Source organism: Pongo pygmaeus, chromosome 19 (genome assembly GCF_028885625.2).
Source record: "Pongo pygmaeus isolate AG05252 chromosome 19, NHGRI_mPonPyg2-v2.0_pri, whole genome shotgun sequence".
NCBI lineage: Eukaryota > Metazoa > Chordata > Mammalia > Primates > Hominidae > Pongo > Pongo pygmaeus.
Window position 1 is genome coordinate 98,563,144 of NC_072392.2, and position 21,509 is coordinate 98,584,652.

The window sequence follows — 21,509 nt, forward strand, 5'->3', positions numbered from 1 at the left end:
ACTCTGTCTCAAAAAAAAAAAAAAAAAAGAGAGACCATCCTGGCCAATATGGTGAAACCCCGTCTCTACTAAAAATACAAAAATTAGCTGGGCGTGGTGGCATGTACCTGTAGTCCCAGCCACTCAGAAGGCTGAGGCAGGAGAGAATCACTTGAACCCGGGAGGTGGAGGTTGCAGTGAGCCGAGATCACGCCACTGCACTCTAGCCTGGCAACAGAGTGAGACTCCATCTCAAAAAAGAAAAAAAGTGCTACTTCAATGAACACACAAATGATTAGAGAGTGAAACAGCCTTATTGCTGATATGGAGAGAGTTTGCGATGTCTGGAGAGATCAAACCAGTCAAAACATTCCCTTAAACCACAGCCAAATCCACAGTAAAGCCCTAACTCTCCTGTAGCCACAATTCCACACAGGCTGACAGAGTTGAGGAAGCTGCAGAGAAGATCTTGAAGCTAGCAGAGACTGGTTTATGAGGTTTTAGGAAAGCAGTCATCTCCATAACATAAAAGTGCAAGGTGAAGCAGCGAGTGCTGCTGGAGAAGCTGCAGTAAGTTCTCCAGAAGATCTGGCTAAGGTTATTGATGGAGGTGGCTCTACTCAACAGCAGATTTTCTTTTTTTTTTTTTTGAGACAGGGTCTTGGTCTGTCTCCCAGGTTGGAGTGCAGTAGCTGGTCCTCGGCTCACTGCAACCTCTGCCTCCCAGGTTCAAGTGATTCTCCTGCCTCAGCCTCCCAAGTAGCTGGGATTACAGGTGTGTGCCACCACATCTGGCTAATTTTGTATTTTTTATTAGAGACAGGGTTTCTCCATATTAGCATTGTTGGTCTCCAACTCCTGACCTCAAGTGATCCCCCTGCCTCTGCCTCCCAAAGTGCTGGGGCTATAGGCACGAACCATTGCACCTGGCCAATTTTATTCTTTTTTAAGGCCGAGTAGTATTCCATTATGTATATGTACCACATTTTCTTCATCGTCCATTGTTGGATAGTTGGTGGATTCCATATCTTGGCTATTGTGAATGGTGCTACGGTGAGCGTGGGTGTATGTGGCAGGATCGCTGGAGCCCAGGAGGTCGAGGCTGCAGTGAGCCGTGATCATACCACTGCACTCCAGCCTAGGTCGACAGTGAGACCCTGTCTCAGAAAAAAAAAAAAAGCAGTACTGCATCCCTGGAAGGACTGCAGGGATTAGTGCCACCACCAAGCACTCCAAAGATGCAGGGGTGGGGATTCCCATTCACCTCCCCTATTTGGCCTTTGTGGAAGACGGGTGGATCTTGGGAATGAAAATGATTGATCGTAAGCTTAACCAAATGGTGACTTCTCAGCCTCCATAGTCGTGTGAGCCAATTCTCCTAATACATCCTCTCTCATCCATCTGTTTTTCTATCTATCCATTCATCCATCCATCATCCATCCGTCCATCCATCCATTTATCTGTCTGTCTATCTATCTGTCACCTGTCTTCTATCAATTATCCATCCATCCATTCATCCATGTACCTATCCATCCATCTTATCTATCTATCCTATCTATCCATCTATCTATAAGTCTGTATTAGGGTTCTCTAGAGGGACAGAACTAATAGGATCTATGTCTGTATGAAAGGGAGCGTATTATGGAGAATTGGCTCACGCAATCACAAGGTGAAGTCCCATGATAGGCTGTCTGCAAGCTGGGAAAGAAAGAAGCCAGTAGTTGCTCATTCTGAGTCCAAAAGCCTCAAAAGCAGGGAAGCCGACAGTGTAGCCTTCAGTCCGTGGCCGAAGACCTGAGATCCCCCTGGCAACCCACTGGCATAAGTCCAAGATTTCAAAGGCCAAAGAACCTGGAGTCTGATGTCCAAGGGCAAGAGGAATGTGAGGAAGCATCCAGCATAGGAGGAAGATGAAAGCCAGAAGACTCAGTGAGCCAGCTTACCCCACCTTCTGCCTGCTTTGTTCTAGCCACCCTGGCAGCTGACTGGATGGTGCCCACCCACATTGAGGGTGGGTCTTCCTCTCCCAGTCCATTGACTCAAATGTCAGTCTCCTCTGACAACACCCTCACAGACACACCCAGAACAATACTTTACCAACTATCTAGGCATCCTTCAACCCAATCAAATTGACACCTGATATTAACCATCACACCGTCTATCAATCCATCTACCCTATCTGTCCACCTACCCTATCTATCTATCCACCTATCCATCTATCCTATCTATCCATCTATCTATCTATCTAACCTATGTGTCCATCCATTCATCTATTCTATCTATCCATCCATCTATTCTATCCATCCATCCATCCTTTCTATTCATCCATTCATCTATCCATCTATTCTATCTGTCCATCCATCTATACTATCTATCCGTCCATCTATCCTATCTATCTATCTATCATCTATCTAATCATCTGTCTATCGATTCATCTAGCTTATCTATCTATTCATCCATCCATCTATCCATCCATCCATTCATCTGTTCTATCTATGTATCTATCTATGTATCCATCCATTCATCTATCCCATCTTATCTATCCATCCATCCATCCATCCATGTATCTACCTATCTACCTGTCTACCTACCTACCTACATATTCTATAGTTCTGCTCTCTGGATAACCCTGTTCTATACTGTGAGTATTTAATGAGTTAACATGTACATTGTTTAGGAAGTGCTAGTTAAGTATGTCTCTTATTTCTGAATCCAGCTACTTATTTTTATGATTATAAAAATGTAAATGCTGGTTGGCAAATGACCCACATGTTACAAGAGGACATAAAATAGCACGAAGTTTCCTCACCCTGGGCCAGGACTGTCACATTCCCCAGAGCAACACTGTAAACTGGTGTGTCCTCTTCTAGACATCTCGTCTGCGTGAACGTGTGCGCATACACACACGTTAATGTGAGTGGCAGCTCATGCCCTGCCCATGCCTTGCTATTTTCATGTACAGTGGCTGAGGCCTCTAGTGGAGGACGGACCTCAGCAGCCTCCCTGGCTCTGCCACCCAGCAGGGCCTGACTCAGCAACAGGCCTGTCCTGGGCGCTTCTCTTGTCCCGCTGTTTTGCCATGACACAGGCTGCTGGACTGCATGCTTGCATGGAGACCTTGCCCTCTGAGCCAGGCTGGCCATCTAGAGGACAGATTCCCAGCCACTAGCCTGCTGGCTTCAGGCTGGCACATTTACAATGCAAATCTCTTCAAATCCCCTGCACAAAGCTTCTCTGGCCACTCACTGGCAATGTCTCTGTGGTCCTGCCTTCTAGATTTCTACTCAGATTCTCTCCAGCATTCAGAATGATTGATCTTGTCAATCTGTGCCAGTCGTTGGGTGGAAATGGCACTAGGGGGCTCCGTTCTGATTTCCTTCATCAGTAGGCATGGCAGGCATCTCTTTGGAAGTTAAGAAACCACTTGTATGTGTACTTCCTTGAATGGCCTGTCTTTCTTTAGGGAAGCTCGTTTTGCTTTGGTTGGTCCTTGTGGTTGTTGGGACTGTTTATACTGGGCACAGCCTGAAACCCAGTTCTCCTAGGCTTGCTCAGCAAGAGAAACGTGCTGGGCCACCATTGCCCAAGTCCAGGCTTGAGGAGTTCAAGTGTATTAGGGCTCTGCTCCATTTCTCTGATCCTGACAGCTCTGCCCTTCTCCACTGCCAGCTTTGTCTGCAGGTGGAGAACAGACAGTGGTTTCCCAGCACCACCTCATGGTCTTTCCAGGATGCCCTGAATGGCAGAAACTCCAGTAAGGGTCCAGAAGTATGGATGCTTCCATACTTCTTGCTGGTTGGCCCTTCCCTTAGTCATTCACTAGTGACAGGGTAAATATCGGCCCTGATTGGATTAGGCTAGTCAGGGCTCGCCCCTGGTGGGAGGGTAGGTTGGTGGGAGGGGCAGGCTCAGAATCCCTGGTGTAGGTGAAACATCAGCTCTCAAAAGATGGGGCCTTGGGCCACCTGTTGCAGGTCTTTCTCCAGCTCTTACTTTCTGGCTGTGATGTTTCTTGTGTGTCTATGTATGTAGACGTTTAGAGGATTTGTTATCAGTTTTGAGTCCTGCTAAGGAACTTCACAAATTCTTGAGCTCTTGGCTACGCCAACACTGGGTACTCAAAGGGAAAAAGGTCTGTGTGGTCCCTGCCCTCCAGATCTCAGAGGAGGAGAGGGCAGTGACGAAACCAGGTGCTGGAAACGGGCGTGGGGATGAAGTGTCCAGACAGGGGCGCAGCTGGGACTGGCTTGGGGCCTTGGAGAAGGGTCTGTGGGGATCAGGCAGAGAGAAGGTTCTGTACAGAAAAGCAGGCTTGGCCTGGCACCATCTGGAGTGTGTGTCAGGGAGAGGCGGGGTCGTCCAGACCCAGGATTGAAAACAGGGACTCCTTGAAGGGTGTTTTCGACCATTTTCTGTTGCCATGAATACCCGAGCCTGGGTAATTGAAAAAGAAAAGGCCGGGTGTGGTGGCTCAAGCCTGTAATCCCAGCACTTTGGGAGGCTGAGGTGGGCGGATCATGAGGTCAGGAGTTCAAGACCAGCCTGACCAACATGGTGAAACCCCGTCTCTACTAAAAATACAAAAAAATTAGCTGGGTGTGGTGGCGCATGCCTGTAATCCCAGCTACTCCAGAGGCTGAGGCAGGAGAATTGCTTGAACCCAGGAGGCGGAGGTTGCAGTGAGCTGAGATTGCACCACCGCACTCCAGCCCGGTGTGACAGAGTGAGACTCCGTCTTAAAAAAAAAAAAAAGAAAAGAAAAGAAAAAGAAAAGAGGCTGAGTGGGGTGGCTCAAACCTGTAATCCCAGCACTTTGAGAGGCCAAGACGGGTGGATCACGAGGTCAGGAGTTCAAGACCATCCTGGCCAAGATGCTGAAACCCCCGTCTCTACTAAAAACACAAAAATTAGCCGGGTGTGGTGGCATGCACCTGTAATCCCAGCTACTTGGGAGGCCGAAGCAGGAGAATTGCTTGAACCTGGGAGGCAGAGGTTGCTGTGAGCTGAGATTGCGCCCCTGCACTCCAGCCTGGGTGACAGAGCAGGACTCCGTCTCAAAAATAAAATAAAATAAAAAAAGAAAAAGAGAAAAGAGGTTTATTTAGCTCACAGTTCCGCAGACTGAGAAGTTCAGGGCCTGGCCCTGGCTTCTGGTGAGGGCTTTTGTGCCATGTCACAACATGGCAGAGTAGGCCGACGGGGATGCTGACAGCTGTGAAAGACGAAGCCTGATGGGGCATCTTGCCTTCGTAACAACCCACCTGGCGGGTGCTAATCCATTCCCGAGGGGAGTAAACCAGCCTCTCAAGAGTGAGAACCCATGACCGCAAACGGCACCAAGCCATTCGTGAGGGAATCGCCCTCATGACCCGCAGACCTCCCCCCAGCCCTGCCTCCCAGCACTGGCACACTGGGGATCAACGTGAGTTTTGATGGGGACGGACAAAGTACGTCCACACCACAGTGAAGGCTAGAGTGAGTGTGGGGGGCTGGCAGAGCGGGTGCTCCATGCTGTCTGCATATGGCAGCTCTGCATGGGTGAGAATCTGGAGGCAGAGCAGCTGGGCGGGCAGATGCCTTAGTGCCAGGACGAGGGAAGCAGTGGGAGACCCCTGGGCCGCCACTGGGAGAGTGCCCACCCTGGGGAAGACAGGAGGAATGTCTACAGTAGGGGAGGAAAGCATAACAGGCTCTGTTTTAGAGGTGCCCAAGGTGCGCTGACATCCTAGTACAGAGTCAGGTGAATCCACTCATCTGGACATTGGGAGGAAGGGGCTGGATGCTAGGACGGCGCAGTCTTTCTGTCTGATTCACCCCTTGTTGTGCTGCAACGGGGGTCCCTGGTTCCCTCCTACCCACCTAGAGCAGAACCCCTACCCTGCTCACGTCAGCAGGCCCAATGCAGGACCTCGGAGGGAGAACAGGGTGAATCTCTCCATGCACTCGTGGGCAGGATTTCTGTTTTTCCTTCCTAACACTCACTTGCGTCTCTCTGAGATCTGACCGTTCCTTCATCTGCTGTTACAGATTCTGAGAACAATAACCCCACAATGGCGTCGGCCCCGGAGGGTGAAATGGAGTGTGGGCAGGAGCTGAAGGAGGAAGAGGGCCTGTGCTTGTTCCCGGGCTCAGACAGTTGGCAAGAAAACCCCGACAAGCCCTGTTCTGATGCCTCCTGGACCGTCCAAGAAGTGAGTGCACCACCCCGGCTCCCCTCTCCCCCCGCTCACTCTGCCCAGGAAAATCCCACCGCACAGCTGCCCAGCTGGCCCCCGAAAATGCCACCACGGCCCAGCCCATTGAACCTGCCCAGGGGGCAGCAGCAGAGCTGCCCCTTCTGCACCTGATTCATCTCTGGCTGGAGTCTGTGGGTTCCAGACCCCCTGGGGCCTCCACCTTCTTTTTCTTTTCTTTTTTTTTTTTTTTTGAGACAGAGTTTCGCTTTTGTTGCCCACGTTGGGGTGCAGTGGTGCGATCTCGGCTCACTGCAGCCTCCATCTCCTGGTTTCAAGCGATTCTCCTGCCTCAGCCTCCCAAGTAGCTGGGACTACAGGCCTGCACCACCACGACCAGCTAATTTTTTGTATTTAGTAGAGATAGGGTTTCACCATGTTGGTCAGGTTGGTCTCAAACTCCTGACCTCAGGAGATCCATCCACCTCAGCCTCCCAAAGTGCTGGGATTACAGGCGTGAGCCACTGCGCCCGGCCTCCGCCTTCCTTTTCTTTCTACCAGACCCAATACACGTGTGTCTCCCAGAAGCTGTGGCTGGGGGTGGGGCCTGAGCTTCTGCCGTGTGTATCTGTGTCCCAAGCTTCTGTGGGTCTCTTTGCATTGAGGGTGCAAGCTCAGAGGTGCCTTGTAGCTTCGGGGCAGGGACCTGAACGTCCGCTGGGTGCGTGTCTTATGCTTCTGTAGGCCTCTACATTGAGGGTGCATGCCCAGAGGGGCTTTGAAGCTTTGGGTGTGGGGTGGGTGCTCTGGAAACGTGCTGGCTGGCAGGTTGCCCTTCTTGGAAGGGTGTGGCTGAGCCACCTTTTGGCTCCCTCTGGCCTCAAACAGCCCCTTAAGCATTAGACACCAAGAGAATGTGTCCTTGGTAAGATTCCCAGTTGGAGCACTAGGCGAGGCTTTCGAGGGGAGCATCCTGGACATGTTCAAGGAGAATGGTTGGAAGAGAAGGGCTCCCGGGCTCTAGCGCAGCCTGGGAAGACCCAGAGGGCAGTGTCAGCTCCGGGGTTTCTTGCTGGGCACGGAGAAGGGGAAGCGGTCTTTCTATGTCTGCACTGGGGCTGGCTTTCTGTCTGTTGTTCCTTGTAGGTGGCACTGCATGGTTGGGCTGTGGTGGGAAATGATGCAGCTGCAGTGCTGTGGTCTGTGGGGGGTGGGTGGGGTGAGTGTGGGGTATGAGTGGGGTGTGTGTTGGGTGTGTGAGGGGTGTGAATGGGATGTGTGTGTGTTGGGGGTGTGTGAGTGGTATAAATGGGGTGTGTGTGTTGGGTGTGTGAGTGGGGGGTGTGTGTGTTGGGGGGTGTGTGTGTGTGTTGGGGGTGTGTGTGTTGGGTGTGTGTGAGCGGTGTGTGTGTGTTGGGAGTGTGTGCGTGGGGTGAGCAGGATGTGTGTGTGTGTTGGGGTGTGTGGGAGTAGGGTGTGTGTTGGGGGTGTGTGAGTGGTGTGAGTGGGGTGTGAGTGGAGTGTGGTGTGTTGAGTGTGTGCGTGGGGGGTGTGTGTGTTGGGTGTGTGTGAGTGGTGTGTGTGTGTTGGTGTGTGAGTGGTGTGAGTGGGGTGTGTGTTGGGTGTGTGAGTGGGGGGTGTGTGTGTTGGGGTGTGTGTGTGTTGGGGGTGTATGTGTTGGGTGTGTGTGAGTGGTGTGTGTGTGTTGGGAGTGTGTGAGTTGGGAGTGTGTGAATGGGGTGAGTGGGATGTGTGTGTGTGTTGGGTTGTGTGGGAGTGGGGTGTGTGTGTGCTTGTGTCATTCCCTTGGAGAGTAATCCCTTCCAGAGCAGCCAAGGCCACCCCCAAGCCTGGAGCACGTGGGATGCAGAAAGTTTGGGTAACTCCCTTTTTATGCCTAATTTGGAACCCATCAGAGTGGAAAAGTGGCCGTGTGGCTGGTGTTCCTTGAAAACACTGAAGGCAAATGAATAAACCCTTTGCCATCTGGGGCAAACAATAAACCCGTCCAAAGACAGAGGAAAAGCTAAGAATTGAGTTACTTGGGGGAATAAAATTTTGAAAAGTTTCCATGAATAATGAGAAATCTAGAAAGCCACACAAATGCTCGAGCAGGACGTGCTCGAAAAAGACCTGAGAAGACCTCAGCGCAGGCTGGAAGGAAGGCTGAGTGTGGGAGGAGTGTCCCAACTCAGGGCCAGTCTACAGAGACTGAGAGAGTATTATTTTTTCTTTTTTTTTTTTTGAGATGGAGTCTTGCTCTGCTGCCCAGGCTGGAATGCAGTGGTGCCATCGCAGCTCAACTGCAACCTTTGCCTCCCAGGTTCAAGTGATTCTCCTACTTCAGCCTCCCGAGTAGCTGGGACTACAGGTACCCGCCACCACGCCTGGCTAATTTTTTGTATTTTTAGTAGAGATGGGGTTTCACTGTGTTAGCCAGGATGGTCTCGATCTCCTGACCTCGTGATCCACCCGCCTCGGCCTCCCAGAATGCTGGGATTACAGGCGTGAGCCACCATGCCCAGCCAGTTTTTTTTTTTTTCTTTTCCATGTTTTGGCTGTAGGTGTTTAAAGAAATCTCTATCAAACCACTAATTGGCAACAAGCCAAAGGAACACAGACTTTATTTATTTATTTATTGTTTTATTTATTTATTTATTTATTTATTTTTGAGACGGAGTTTCGCTCCTGTAGCCAAGCTAGGGTGCAATGGCGTGATCTCAGCTCACAGCAACCTCCACCTCCCAGGTTCAAGCAATTCTCCTGCCTCAGCCTCCCAACTAGCTGGGATTACAGGCATGCACCACGATGCCCGGCTAATTTTGTATTTTTAGTAGAGACGGGGTTTCTCCATGTTGGTCAGGCTGGTCTTGAACTCCTGACTTCAGGTGATCTGCCCACCTCAGCCTCCCAAAGTGCTGGGATTATAGGCGTGAGCCACCATGCCTGCACTATTTTTTATTTATTTATTTTTTAATGTTTTAAAATTTTTTACTAGTGGGAATCTGCTTGAATTTGTAAAATGTAGAGTTGACACTGAAGATGTGAAAAGAATGAAGACATTTCTAGGGAATCTTGAACAAGAGAAAACCAACACGAACAAGAGAACAATAAAAGAGGCCGGGCGCGGTGGCTCACTGGGTGACTGTGAGATCCTGCCTCAAAAAGAGAGAGAGAGAGAAGGAAGGAAGGAAAGAAAATAGGAAATGTTGATGAGGATGTGGAGAAATTGGAAGTGTTGTACAGTGTTGGTGGGAATGTTAAACGCTGCAGCCGCTAAGGAAGCAGCAAGGCAGTTGATCCAAAAGTTACGCATAAAATTATCCTAGGCTGGGCGCGGTGGCTTACACCTGTCATCCCAGTATTTTGGGAGGCTGAGTTGGGTGGATCACGAGGTCAGGAGATTGAGAACATCCTGGCCAACATGGTGAAACCCCGTCTCTACTAAAAATAAAAAAAAAAAATTTAGCTGGGCCTGGTGGCGCATGCCTGTAATCCCAGCTACTTGGGCGGCTTAGGCAGGAGAATCACTTGAACCTGGGAGGCGGAGGTTGCAGTAAGCCGAGATCGCACTACTGCACTCCAGCCTGGCGGCAGAGCGAGACTCACTCTCAAAACAAAACAAAACAAAAAACAAAAAAAGAATACGATATGGATCTGTGCTGCAGCATGGATGGACCTCAAAAACATGCTAAATGAAAGAAGCCAGATACAAGAGGCCATGTACGATTCCATTGATACAAAATATCCACGATAGATTCACCCGTGGAGACAGAACACAGATTAGTGGTTGGCTGGGAGGAGTGGGGAGTAGGGAGTCATTGCTGCGGGATTTCTTTCTGGGATGAAGAAAATGTGAACTAGGACCAGGCCCAGTGGCTTCTCACCTGTAATCCCAGCATGTTGGGAGGCTGAGGTGGGTGGATCACTTGAGGTCAGGAGTTCGAGACCAGCCTGACCAACATGGGGAAACCCCGTCTCTACTAAAAATACAAAAATTAGCCGGGTGTGGTGGTGCTTGCCTGTAGTCCCAGCTACTCAGGAGGTTGAGGCAGGAGAATTGCTTGAACCTAGGAGGCAGAGGTTGCAGTGAGCCGAGATTGAGACACTGCACTCCAGCCTGGGCAACAGAGAGACTCTGTCTCAAAAAAAAAAAAAAAAAAAAAAAAAAAAAAAAAAGCCTAAATATACACATATCCACACATGAGAGAAGTTCAGAGTGAATACACAGGTGAATGCCGATGGGGTGTCTCTGGTGATGAGTTTACAGGGGCTTTTGCACATTTTCCCAATCCCACGGGGAGCCTATTGAATTCTGAAGCTGAGAACAGTGTATGTGTTCTAGAGCATGGTTCTCTAAGCGCAGACGCCTCATTCTAACTATGGTGAGGAGGGTGCCAGGAGCCAAGGGAGGCGGCCCCAGAAGCTGAGACAGCAAGCTGTGTGGCCAGCCTCACCCTGTGGCAGAGTCAGGTGGTCAGTCCTCATCTGCAGTCACGGGGTGGGTGGAGAGGGAAAGGGTGCACAGAGAGGGGCCCGCACCCATTCCTTGGCACAGCCGTCCTCTACTTGGCCTCTCCTTTGGTGGCCGCTGGTTGCTGACTAACAGGGTGTCCTTTGTGGATTCTTCCTCTGGAGAGGCTACTGGGCTTGGCTGCTGGATTGTACTTCCTGTGGTAAGGGAAGAGGAGACTGCTGGAGCCAGGGGTCATTTGGGTTGGAGGCATCAGCAGGCCAAGAGGCTGCTGGTGGAGCTTCCTTTCTTCAGCTTCCTGCTGGGCGTCTTGCTGTGAGGTCTCCCGGTGATGCCCGGTGTGGAAGGGAGGTGCCGGATGAGTGTGCCCACTGTGGGGTCAGACTGCCTGCCTCCACCTCTAGGGGCTTGGGAGGCCTGGCCTGGCTGGCCCCGGGGTGCCCGGGCCTGCCTGTACCTTCTGGGTCGGTCTCTGCTGTGCATCTGTGCTCTGAGCACAAGCCAAGGCATTTGTGTGGAGGCCCGGGGCGCTGGGAGCCTGGTAGGGTGCTGGGAGCTTGGCAGGGTGCCGTGAGCCTGGCAGGGTGCCGCCTCTGGTGTTGGGTAGTTCTCCTTTTATGTGGATTTGCCCTGCACGTCTGCAGGAGCTGCTTCTTCGTCTTCCCACACCCTCCTGCCCATGGGTCCTGGAGGCAGAGGGTGCTGGGAAGGTGGTCAGTGCCCACACGTGGGTGTCCCTGCCTGGGCCTTCCCGAGAGGAGGTGGCCCCTGAGGTGGGGTCTTTGCGAGTCTGTTGGAGCTGTGCGTGGGGTGCACAGCCCTGCCCTGTCTGAAGGGGGTCGTGTTTCAACAGGGAGCTGCGTCAGAGGTTTTGGTAGATGCTACTGTAGACCTCATATCCGATGAGTGGGAAGCTGCTAATGCCATACCCAGCAAGAGAAGGAAGCAGGATGCAGCCCCGCTTGAGGCCGCCGGCGTGCCTTCTGCAGACTGTGAGCAGGTAGTCTGAGTCAATAGTTGGGCAGAACGCTCCCTGCCCCCGTGCATGCTGGCACAGCCCGGCACGGCCACCTCGCACTTCCAGCCCTTGAGTCCCTGCCAGTCGAGGAAGGCTGCCCAGGATGGGCGTTCTCGGGTCACCCTTGGGCGGTGAAAGAGCAGCGCTGATTCAGGCTTGGCTCTTGTGACTCTGAGGACGTTTTGCTAGTGGTGAATTTCAGCTTTATTGTGCATCCTTCCACTTGCCTTTTTACTCCGTGCAGCTGTCCCCTTGGACACCCGGAGAAATTTAACCTGGCTGCACTCACCTGGCTAAAGCTCCACCAGCAACACAGGCTTCACCACAGAGAGCAGCAGGAGAGCCCAAGGGGGCCTAGAGGGCCAGACCCAGGCAGGTGGGGGCCCGACCCGGCCTCTGCCTGAACACAAGGTCTTGGATGGCGCTTGCCACATGGGGGTGTAGTGGAAGCCCTGCTCAGTTTAGTCTCTGGTTTCTGGAAGTTGAAATCCTGACTTTTTCTTTTCTTTCTTTCTTTTTTTTTTTTTTTTGAGACAGAGTTTCCCTCTGTCGCCCAAGCTGGAGTGCGGTGGCGCGATCTCAGCTCACTGCAACCTCCGCATGCAGGCTTCAAGCGATTCTCCTGCCTCACCCTCCTGAGTAGCTGGGATTACAGGCACCCGCCACCACGTCCGGCTACTTTTTTTGTGTATTTTTAGTAGAGATGGGGTTTCACCATGTTGGCCAGGCTAGTCTCAAACTCCTGGCCTCAAATGATCCACCCATCTCGGCCTTCCAAAGTGCTGGGATTACAGGCGTGAGCCACTGTGCCTGCCCCAAATCCTGACTTTTTCTATAGCATTTAGGAGTATTACAGGACTCACTAATAATATCAAAAATGAAATTAGCTAACACATCTAATGAAAGGACTTTTGCTTTTGGGGAAAAGCAAGGGAGCTTCATACCTTGAAGAGTGATGCTTGTGAAGTTTATTACTTTTTTACAGAGGGCGATGGCCTCCCTGCCTTCCCCGCACCGCGCTCCCCCCGCCCCCGCCCATCGAGATGGTCACGTGTTCATTGAACGGAGATTTACCGAGCATCCACCACAGCCAGGTCTTAGGAATAGGCAGAAGCCTTCAAGGCAGGCGCGCTCTTTCCGCTGTGGGCTGGGGCTTGGCCGTGAGCCCACTCCTGCAGCTCTTGGGAAATGCAGGCAGCATCCACAGGGGGCTGGACTTACCCAGACCTAAGGCACAGTGTGGGTGGAGAGCTCATTCACAATAGCAACAAAAATATGAGAAGCAACTTATAAAATAAAGGATGGATTCATAGGCCACGCGAGGAGAAGGCTCGGGCTCAGCAGACAGGAAGTCCGTGGAGAGGTGGGCCCTGCCCCAGAGAGAGCATGGAAGGGTTAGCACTGCAGAGATGTCTGCTGTCACCCAGACTGACACAGGAACTTAACCAACTAATTAATGTATAACAGTAGTATAGCTCTGAATGGGTTTGGTGGGTTTTGTGTTTGTTTGTTTTGAGGCGGGGTCTCGCCCTGTGTCCCAGGCTGGAGCGCAGTGGCAAAATCATAGCTCATTGCAGCCTCGACTTCCTGGGCTCAAGCAATCCTCGTGCTTCCGCCTCCCGAGTAGCTGGGACTACGGGCGTGCACCACCACACCCAATTAATTTTTAAAATTTTTGGTAGAGATGGGGTCTTGCTGTGTTACCCACGCTGGTCTCAAACTCCTGGGCTCAAGCGATTCTCTCGCCCCAGCCTCCCAAAGTGCAGGGATTACAGGCATAAACCACCACCCTAGCCTGGTTTTGTATTTTTGGAAGTTGACAGATTTTAAACTATAAATTGGTGAGGATACTTAACGGATGTGAGGAGGAGAAATGGATGGGAGATTTATAGTAAAGCTGTCAACGTACATGGATGGGAGATTTATAGTAAAACTGTCAACGTACGTGGATGGGAGATTTATAGTAAAACTGTTAACGTACACGGGTGGAAACATTCCCACGGAGTAACAGAGGCGCGACCTGGGGATGCGCACGGAGCATGAGATGTGAGCTGGAGTTAGGGCACTGCATATGCGGACCGGAGCGTGTTGGTCAGGGTGTACACATGGGTGTGGAAAGTGGGGCGTCTGGACCATGGGCTCAGCATTTGGGTAAAACACACACACTCCACTCACCCCACTCACACACACCCCCGCCACACATACCCCACTCACACATACCCCACTCACACATACCCCACTCCCTCCACTCACACACACCCCCACACCCCACTCACACCACTCACACACCCCCTCACACACATACCCTCCACACACACATACCCCCACTCACACACCCCCCCACACACATACCCCACTCACACCACTCACACATCCCCCCCACACACACCCCACTCACACCACTCACACACCCCCACACACACATACCCCACTCACACCACTCACACACCTCAACACACACACACCCCACTCACCCCACTCACACCCAACACACACACACACCACTCACCCCACTCACACACACCCAACACACACACACCCCACTCACCCCCAACACATACACATCCCACTCACACCACTCACACACACATACCCACTCACACACACACCCCAACACACACACACCCCACTCACCCACAACACACACACATCCCACTCACACCGCTCACACCCCAACACACATACCCCACTCACACATACACCCCAACACACACACATACCCCACTCACACCACTCACACACCCAAGACAAACACCCCACTCACACACACCCAACACACCCCACTCACAGCACTCACACAGCCCCCGACACACACCACATTCACACCACTCACACACCCCCAAGACAAACACCCCACTCACACCACTCATACACCCCAACACACACACACCCCACTCACACCACTCACACCTAACACACCCCCATCACACACACCACCAACACACACACACTCCACCCATCCCACTCACACCCAACACACACATACCCCACTCAACACCACTCACACACCCCCCAACATACACACATCCCCAACACACACACACCCCACTCACCCCACTAACACACACCCAACACACACCCCACTCACACCACTCACCCCCAACACACCCTACTCGCACCACTCACACACCCCCAACACACACACCCCCCCAACACACACCCCCCAACATACACACATCCCCAACACACACACGTCCCACTCACACCCATCTCATACTCACACTGAAACACACGGTCCCTTGTTGCCCACAGGGGATCGGTTCCAGGACCCCAGAGGACACCAAAATCCGAGGATGCCCAGTCCCAGATATGAAACGGCGTGGAATTGGTACATAACCCACAGCATCCGCCTGTGCACTTTATTTTTTATTTTTTTTATTTTTTGAGATGGATTCTCTCTCTTTTGCCCAGGCTGGAGTGCAGTGGCGTGATCTCGGCTCCCTGCAACCTCCGCCTCCTGGGTTCAAGCGAGTCCCCTGCCTCAGCCTCCTGAGCAGCTGGGACTATAGGCGCACGCCACCACACTGGCTAATTTTTGTATTTTTAGTAGAGATGGGGTTTTGCCATGTTGGCCAGGCTGGTTTCAAACTTCTGACCTCAAGGGATCCGCCTGCCTCGACCTCCCAAAGTTTATTGGGATAACAGGCCTGAGCCACTGTGGCCGGCCCCCAACACCATGCACTTTAATTCATCTCTAGATTCCTTACAACAGGCGTCTGTATGACATAAATGCTGTGTGAACAGTTGCTACACGGTATCGTGTTTCCCTTTGTGTTCTTTGTTATTGTTGTCTCATTATTTTCTGTTTTCTTCCCCAATATTTTCTGTCTGTGGTTGGCTGAATCTGTGGCTGCAGAGGGCCGACTGTATACCAGCTTGATTCAATATTTTATTTTTATTTTTTATTTATTATTGTTATTATTATTATTTTTTGAGATGGAGTCTCACTCTGTCGCCCAGGCTGGAGTGCAGTGGCGCGATCTTGGCTCACTGCAAGCTCCATCTCCCGGGTTCACGCCATTCTCTTGTCTCAGCCTCCCGAGTAGCTGGGACTACAGGCGCCCGCCACCATGCCCGGCTAATTTTTTTGTATTTTTGTAGAGATGGGGTTTCACCGTGTTAGCCAGGATGGTCTGGATATCCTGACCTCGTGATCCACCGGGCTATTATTATTATTTTCGAGGCAGAGTCTTGCTCTTTCTCCCAGGCTGGAGTGCAGTGGTGCAACCTCTGCCTCCCAGGTTCAAGTGATTCCTCCTGCCTCAGCCTCTAGAGTAGCTGGGATTACAGGTGCGTGCCACCATGCCTGGCTAATTTTTGTATTTTTAGTAGAGATGGGGTTTCCCCATGTTGGCCAGGCTGGTCTCGAACTCCTGACCTCTGGTGATCCGCCCGCCTCGTTCTCTCAAAGTGCTGGGATTACAGGTGTGAGCCACCGCACCTGGCCTGATTCAATATTTTCATGTAAAACAGCATCCTAAAAGCTCTAGAAAATACAGGGGGATATTTATAAAATTATGTAAATACTTCTAAGCCTCACCCCCCCCTCAAAATTATAAATACCACTATGGTTATGTAGTTCGAGATTCTGGGTCAAAGACCATGAAACTGTTCAATGGAAAAGCAGACAGCAGGAGGCGCTGGAAGCACAGGGCGCCTACCGGGGCACTCGGCCAGTCCTCACCGAGCAGTAAGTGGTCCCTAATTCAGGGCCAGGTTACTGTTCACAGGGGAAGAGCTGAGGGGGGTGAGCCTGGGGCTGCTCCTCCGAGGCCTCAGCCCTGCAGGTGCGATGATGTCAGATGGTTGGTTTTGTTTCTATTGAAAAGAGGGTCTGAGATGGCGGCTTGAGGGCAGTGGTCTTCCAGGAACTGGATCACGGTCCCTCTAAGGGTCTCTCCTGCCGTTGCCTCTGCGTTTACTGCAGTCTTTCCACAGCCCCATGTTGTGGGCGGAGGGAGTGAGGCCAGGCCTGGCCCCTGCCTCCAGCCTCCCCGGGCTCTGACCAACCTCCGGGTGCTGCTGCTGCTGTTTCTTCCTGTCTGGCCACTCCCCTCCTGCAAGGCGGGCCCTGGGGAGGGCTGCTGGCAGCTGTTCCTAAGGTCTGAGCCCTTTGCTACATGAAGGAAAGAAGCGGTAGGGGGCCTGCATCTTCCATGCTGGTGGGAGGTGGGGGGTGGTCAGGGGCCTGCCTCAGTGGGCTCCTCCCATTCAGGGCTGTGACTCGGTGGTCCAGAGCCTGAGGATTCTCTGTCTATTTCTGCCAGAGCCTGATTATGTTATCGAAGCTGCTAGAGCATTCATGACCTTGGCTTATTTTCAACTTTCATAATTAGGGAAAAACTTAATTTGAGGTTTGATTATTTTAACCATTAGAAATCTTTGGGTTATGGCCAGGCACAGTGGCTCACACCTGTAATCACAGCACTTTGGGAGGCCGAGGTGGGTGGATCACCTGAGGTCAGGAGTTCAAGACTAGCTGGCCAACATGGTGAAACCCCATCTGTACTAAAAATATGAAAATCATGGCCAGGCACGGTAGCTCACGCCTGGAATCCCAGCACTTTGGGAGGCCGAGGTGGGTGGATCACCTGAGGTCAGTTCAAGACCAGCCTGGCCAACATGGTGAAACCCCGTCTGTACAAAAATACAAAAAAAAAAAAAAAAAAAAAAAAAAAATTAGCCGGGCATGATGGCAGGTGCCTGTAATCCCAGCTACTCAGGAGGCTGAGGCAGGATAATCACCTGAACCGGGGAGGCGGAGGTTGCAATGGGCTCGGATCATGTCATTGCACTCCAGCCTGGGCAACAAGAGCGAAACTTCATCTCAAAAAAAACAAAAACAAAAACAAAACAAAAATAGCTGGGTGTGGTGGCCTGAACCTGTAATCCCAGCTACTCAGGAGGCTGAGGCAGGAGAATTGCATGAACCCAAGAAACAGGGGTTGCAGTGAGCTGAGATTGTGCCACTGCACTCCAGCCTGGGTGACAGAGCGAGACTCCAACTCAAAAAAAGAAAAAGAAAAAAAAGCCTTTGAATTGCAAATAATGGAAAGCCCAGCTCCGCCTTTCTAATCCCATTGAGGGAGTTTATTATGGACACACCTGATGAGCCCCGAGCCTGCAGGTGAAGCTTGGTGCAGGCGTCTCCGGCCCTGTCTACTCTGCCTTCCGGACGGACGTGGCTCCCCGACTGAGCCTCTCATCAGCTGTTTCCCGTTACTCCTTCGTGCCACAGAGTGGCTTCCCCTGTGATCCACCTGCTACTCTGTCCTTCAGGGGACAAGAGAGCGCCTCCTCTGGTGATTGATTCCTCTGAAGAGAGGAAGCGTTTCCTCAAATCTCATTGGCTCTGACTGGCTCACGGTCCAATCCCCCAGTGGGTCCCTATGGCCAGCATGATTGACACCAGTGGTTGACACCAGCCCACGCACAAGAGCTGCCCCTGGGGCTAGAGTAAAGCTGATGTTACTCAAACCATGCGGCCGAGAACAGGGAGAGCCAAGGGACCATTCCCCAGGATGGGCCATCCAGCGTTGTCACCAGGTGGCCACAAACACCTGCTGTGTGTGGACAGTGACTGTGACCACAGCATCACTGTTGGGGGCCTTGCGTGTGCCAGGCAGTGTCCTACAACTCTCCATGTGCTTTGTCCCATTTGGTCACCCTCAGTGATGCTCTGATGTGGACACATCTGCTGTCTCCACTTTAAAGATGGGGAAACTGAGGCCCACGGTGGCTCAGTGACCCACCTGGGGTTGCCCAGCCATTGCGGCATGGGGTGAGCTGGATGGGAACTCAGGCAGGCCCTCTAAACCCAGCCCAGACGCCACTGCATAGCAGCCCTGGAGGTACCAGGCAGCTGGCTGGGCAGGGACAGCATCATCGCCTCTCCACGATGAGGCTGTCTTCAGGGCTCGGACCCCACCCACCAGGTCTCCTCAGCACACTGAGGATGATGGGTGCCTGCAGTGAAGGGTTGTGCAGCACCTGCCTGTTTCTTGACAGCCTCTTGCTTCCCCCCTCAGCAGGTCCCCCGGCAGCTGACCAGCCTGTCATTCAGAGGCTGACACCTGTCCTGATGACGCCACTCTCCAGTGCTGGGCCCCGGCCCCAGACTCTGCTTCTGCAGTTGCTTTTTTTTTTTTTTTTATTTTTATTTTTGAGATGGAGTCTTGCTCTATTGCTCAGTCTGGAGTACAGTTGCGTAATATCGGCTGACTGCAACCTCCACCTCCTGGGTTCAAGCGATTCTCCTGCCTCAGCCTCCCAAGTAGCTGGGATTACAGGCACCCGCCGCCACGCCCAGCTAATTTTTTGTATTTTTAGTAGAGACGGGGGATCTCACCATGTTGGCCAGGCTGGTGGCAAACTCCTGACCTCCAGTGATCCGCCTGCCTCGGCCTCCCAAAGTGCTAGGATTACAGGCCTGAGCCACCGCACCCAACCTATCGCCCAGGCTGGAGTGCAGTGGCCAGATCTCAGTGAGGCCCTGTTTTAGAGTCGGCCTGCACTAGGAGTGAGTCTCCCCTGTCCGCACCCAAACGCACCAAGTGTGCCATTTCAGCGGTGGTGCTTGCTCCCTGGAATGGGACCAGGTGCTCTCAGTGATGTGGTGGGTTGGTGGCCTGGGTTCGGTGTCGGACGCAGGCCAAGCGGGAGGCTGGAGCCAAGCTGTGGCCTGGGGAGATGTTATGGGTCGGAGGGTCGGGGGGGCAGGGGTGCCTCCTGTGCTTTGTGTACACTGAGCATGGGTTTCCTCTGAATTTAAAAAGGAGGAGAAAATCGGAATTTCTGGCCCTGGTTCTGGCCGGAAGTGCGGCCATGTGTGATAGAGAAGGGCTTGCAGTGTCGGCCTGGCCTCCTGGAAGCCCTGGGCTGCAGCCCTGTCCAGCTGCGGCCTTGTCATGCCCTGGGTGGGTGGGAATGCAGCCTCCTCCTGGGGCCACACAGGGGCCGGCCGTCAGCCGAGGGGCTCCTGAAGTGGCAGTGACAGGATCCTGTGGCTCTTCCTCGTCCCCTTGTTACCAGTTGCTGAGGAGAGGGTGGATTAGCCCCTGGGCTGCACCTCAGTGTGTGTTGGTCTTCCCGGGTATGTGGGTGCAGGAGGTGGGGGGCGTGGAGTAGGCACAGGTTCACACCTCCTGCCTGGCAGTTGAGGGCCCTCATCACACACCACCAGGTTTCAGGGAATCTACAAATCACTTTCCTGTACTGACCCGATCAGCACGCACCCCTGAGTACTGCCCCCTGGGAGATGCCTGTGGGGTCCCAGGGTTCTGGCAGCCTCCTCCTACCAGCTGTAGTCCTGGTTCCAAGGTGGGGACCGTACGCCTGAACCTGGATGTGCCTTTGAGCCTGGCTGTGCTTGCTGAGGGTGCGGCGGGAGCTGCTACTCATTTTTTTGTCTCATTCTTCTCATTTCAAATTTTATGTACGAAATATTTTTATAGAGTGCATAAAATGTGGAAAGCCTGTGTGTGCTTTCTAATGTTCAAAACCAGGCCAGGCATGGTGGCTCACGTGTGTAATCCTACACTTTGGGAGGCCAAGATGGGAGGATTGCCTGAGCCTAGGTGTTGGAGACCAGCCTGAGCAACATGGTGAGACTCTGTCTCTAAAGAGCATTTTTTAAAACCAGCTGGGAACGGTGGTTCGCGCCTGTAATCCCAGGACCTTGGGAGGCCGAGATGGGCAGATCGCTTGAGCCTGAGAGTTCAAAACCAGCTTGGGCAACATGATGAAACCCCGTTTCTACAAAAAACAAACAAAAAATTAGCTGGGCGCAGTGATGCTCACCTATAGTCTCAGCTACTCAGGAGGTTGATAGGGGAGGATCACTTGAGCCCAGGAGGTCAAGGCTACAGTGAGCTGGGGTTGCACCACTGCACTCCAGCCTGGGCGACAGAGGGAGACCTTGTCTCAAATAAATAAATAAATAAAAATCCATCTCAGTGGGTGTCCAATAAGCAGTGAGCCCGTGTGAGGGTCTCAGCCTGGCCGTGACCGTGCTGAGTGTCGCGAGCGCTTCAAGGCCACTTGCCCCGACCCTGCCCACGCCCGACTTTTGTTTCTTAATTTCATTCTTTCCAGGAAATTGCAGATTTGACAGATGTTAGGTACTTTGGTCGAGCCAAGCTTGATGTAGTTGAGAAATGGAAGAGAAAGTTGGAGGGAAACACAGGCTAGAGTAGAGTAAATCTAAGAAATAAAGTGAGTGTCTCTCTTTCTCTTTAGAGCAAAAAGAAGAAAAGGAAGAAGAAAAAGATTTGGAACAACTCCCCTTCCTCAGAGCTGGCTTCCTTGCCCCTGTCTCCTGCCAGCCCCTGTCACCTGACTTTGCTTTCAAACCCGGGGCCTCAGGACACAGCCCTGCCCCACAGCCAAGCTCAGCAGAGTGGCCCCACTGGCCAGCCGAGCCAGCCCCCGGGCACAGCCACCACGCCACTGGAGGGTGACGGCCTTTCCACGCCCACCGAGGTTGGCGACAGCCCCCTGCAGGCTCGGGCTTTGGGAGAGGCAGGAGTGGCCACAGGAAGTGAGGCTCAGAGCAGCCCCCAATCCCAGCACCACACGGAAGGGGAGGACCAGGACGCTTCCATCCCCTCTGGGGGCAGAGGCCTGTCCCAGGAGGGGACCATTCCCCCGACCTCTGCTGGTGAAGGCCGTTCTAGGACTGAAGATGCTGCCAAGGAGCTCCTGTTGCCTGAGTCAAAAGGAGGCAGCTCTGAGCCCAGGACAGAACCACAGACCACCGAGCAGCAGGCAGGGACCCCAGCCTCTACGGTGAGTCATCCGGGAGAGATGGCCCGGGAGTGGCACCGAGCCCTCAGCACCTGGGCTCTGCTGCAAGGTGCTGGCGTTG

At 52.6% G+C, this 21,509-nt stretch overlaps 1 protein-coding gene across 10 annotated transcripts in view; it reads left to right on the forward strand.

The window, feature by feature from the left end:
* RNF213 (ring finger protein 213) overlaps positions 1-21,509 on the forward strand; it is a 135,184-nt gene that overhangs the window by 6,479 nt on the left and 107,196 nt on the right. For 6 of the 10 annotated variants that reach the window (XM_063656911.1, XM_054457852.2, XM_054457850.2 and 3 more), the window contains 3 exons: positions 6,007-6,170; positions 11,480-11,626; positions 20,882-21,430. In XM_063656911.1, coding sequence (XP_063512981.1) covers positions 6,007-6,170; positions 11,480-11,626; positions 20,882-21,430 — 860 coding nt within the window. The remainder of the gene's footprint in view (positions 1-6,006; positions 6,171-11,479; positions 11,627-20,881; positions 21,431-21,509) is intronic. The other 4 variants (XM_063656912.1, XM_054457856.2, XM_054457855.2 and 1 more) reach the window with 1 other exon arrangement.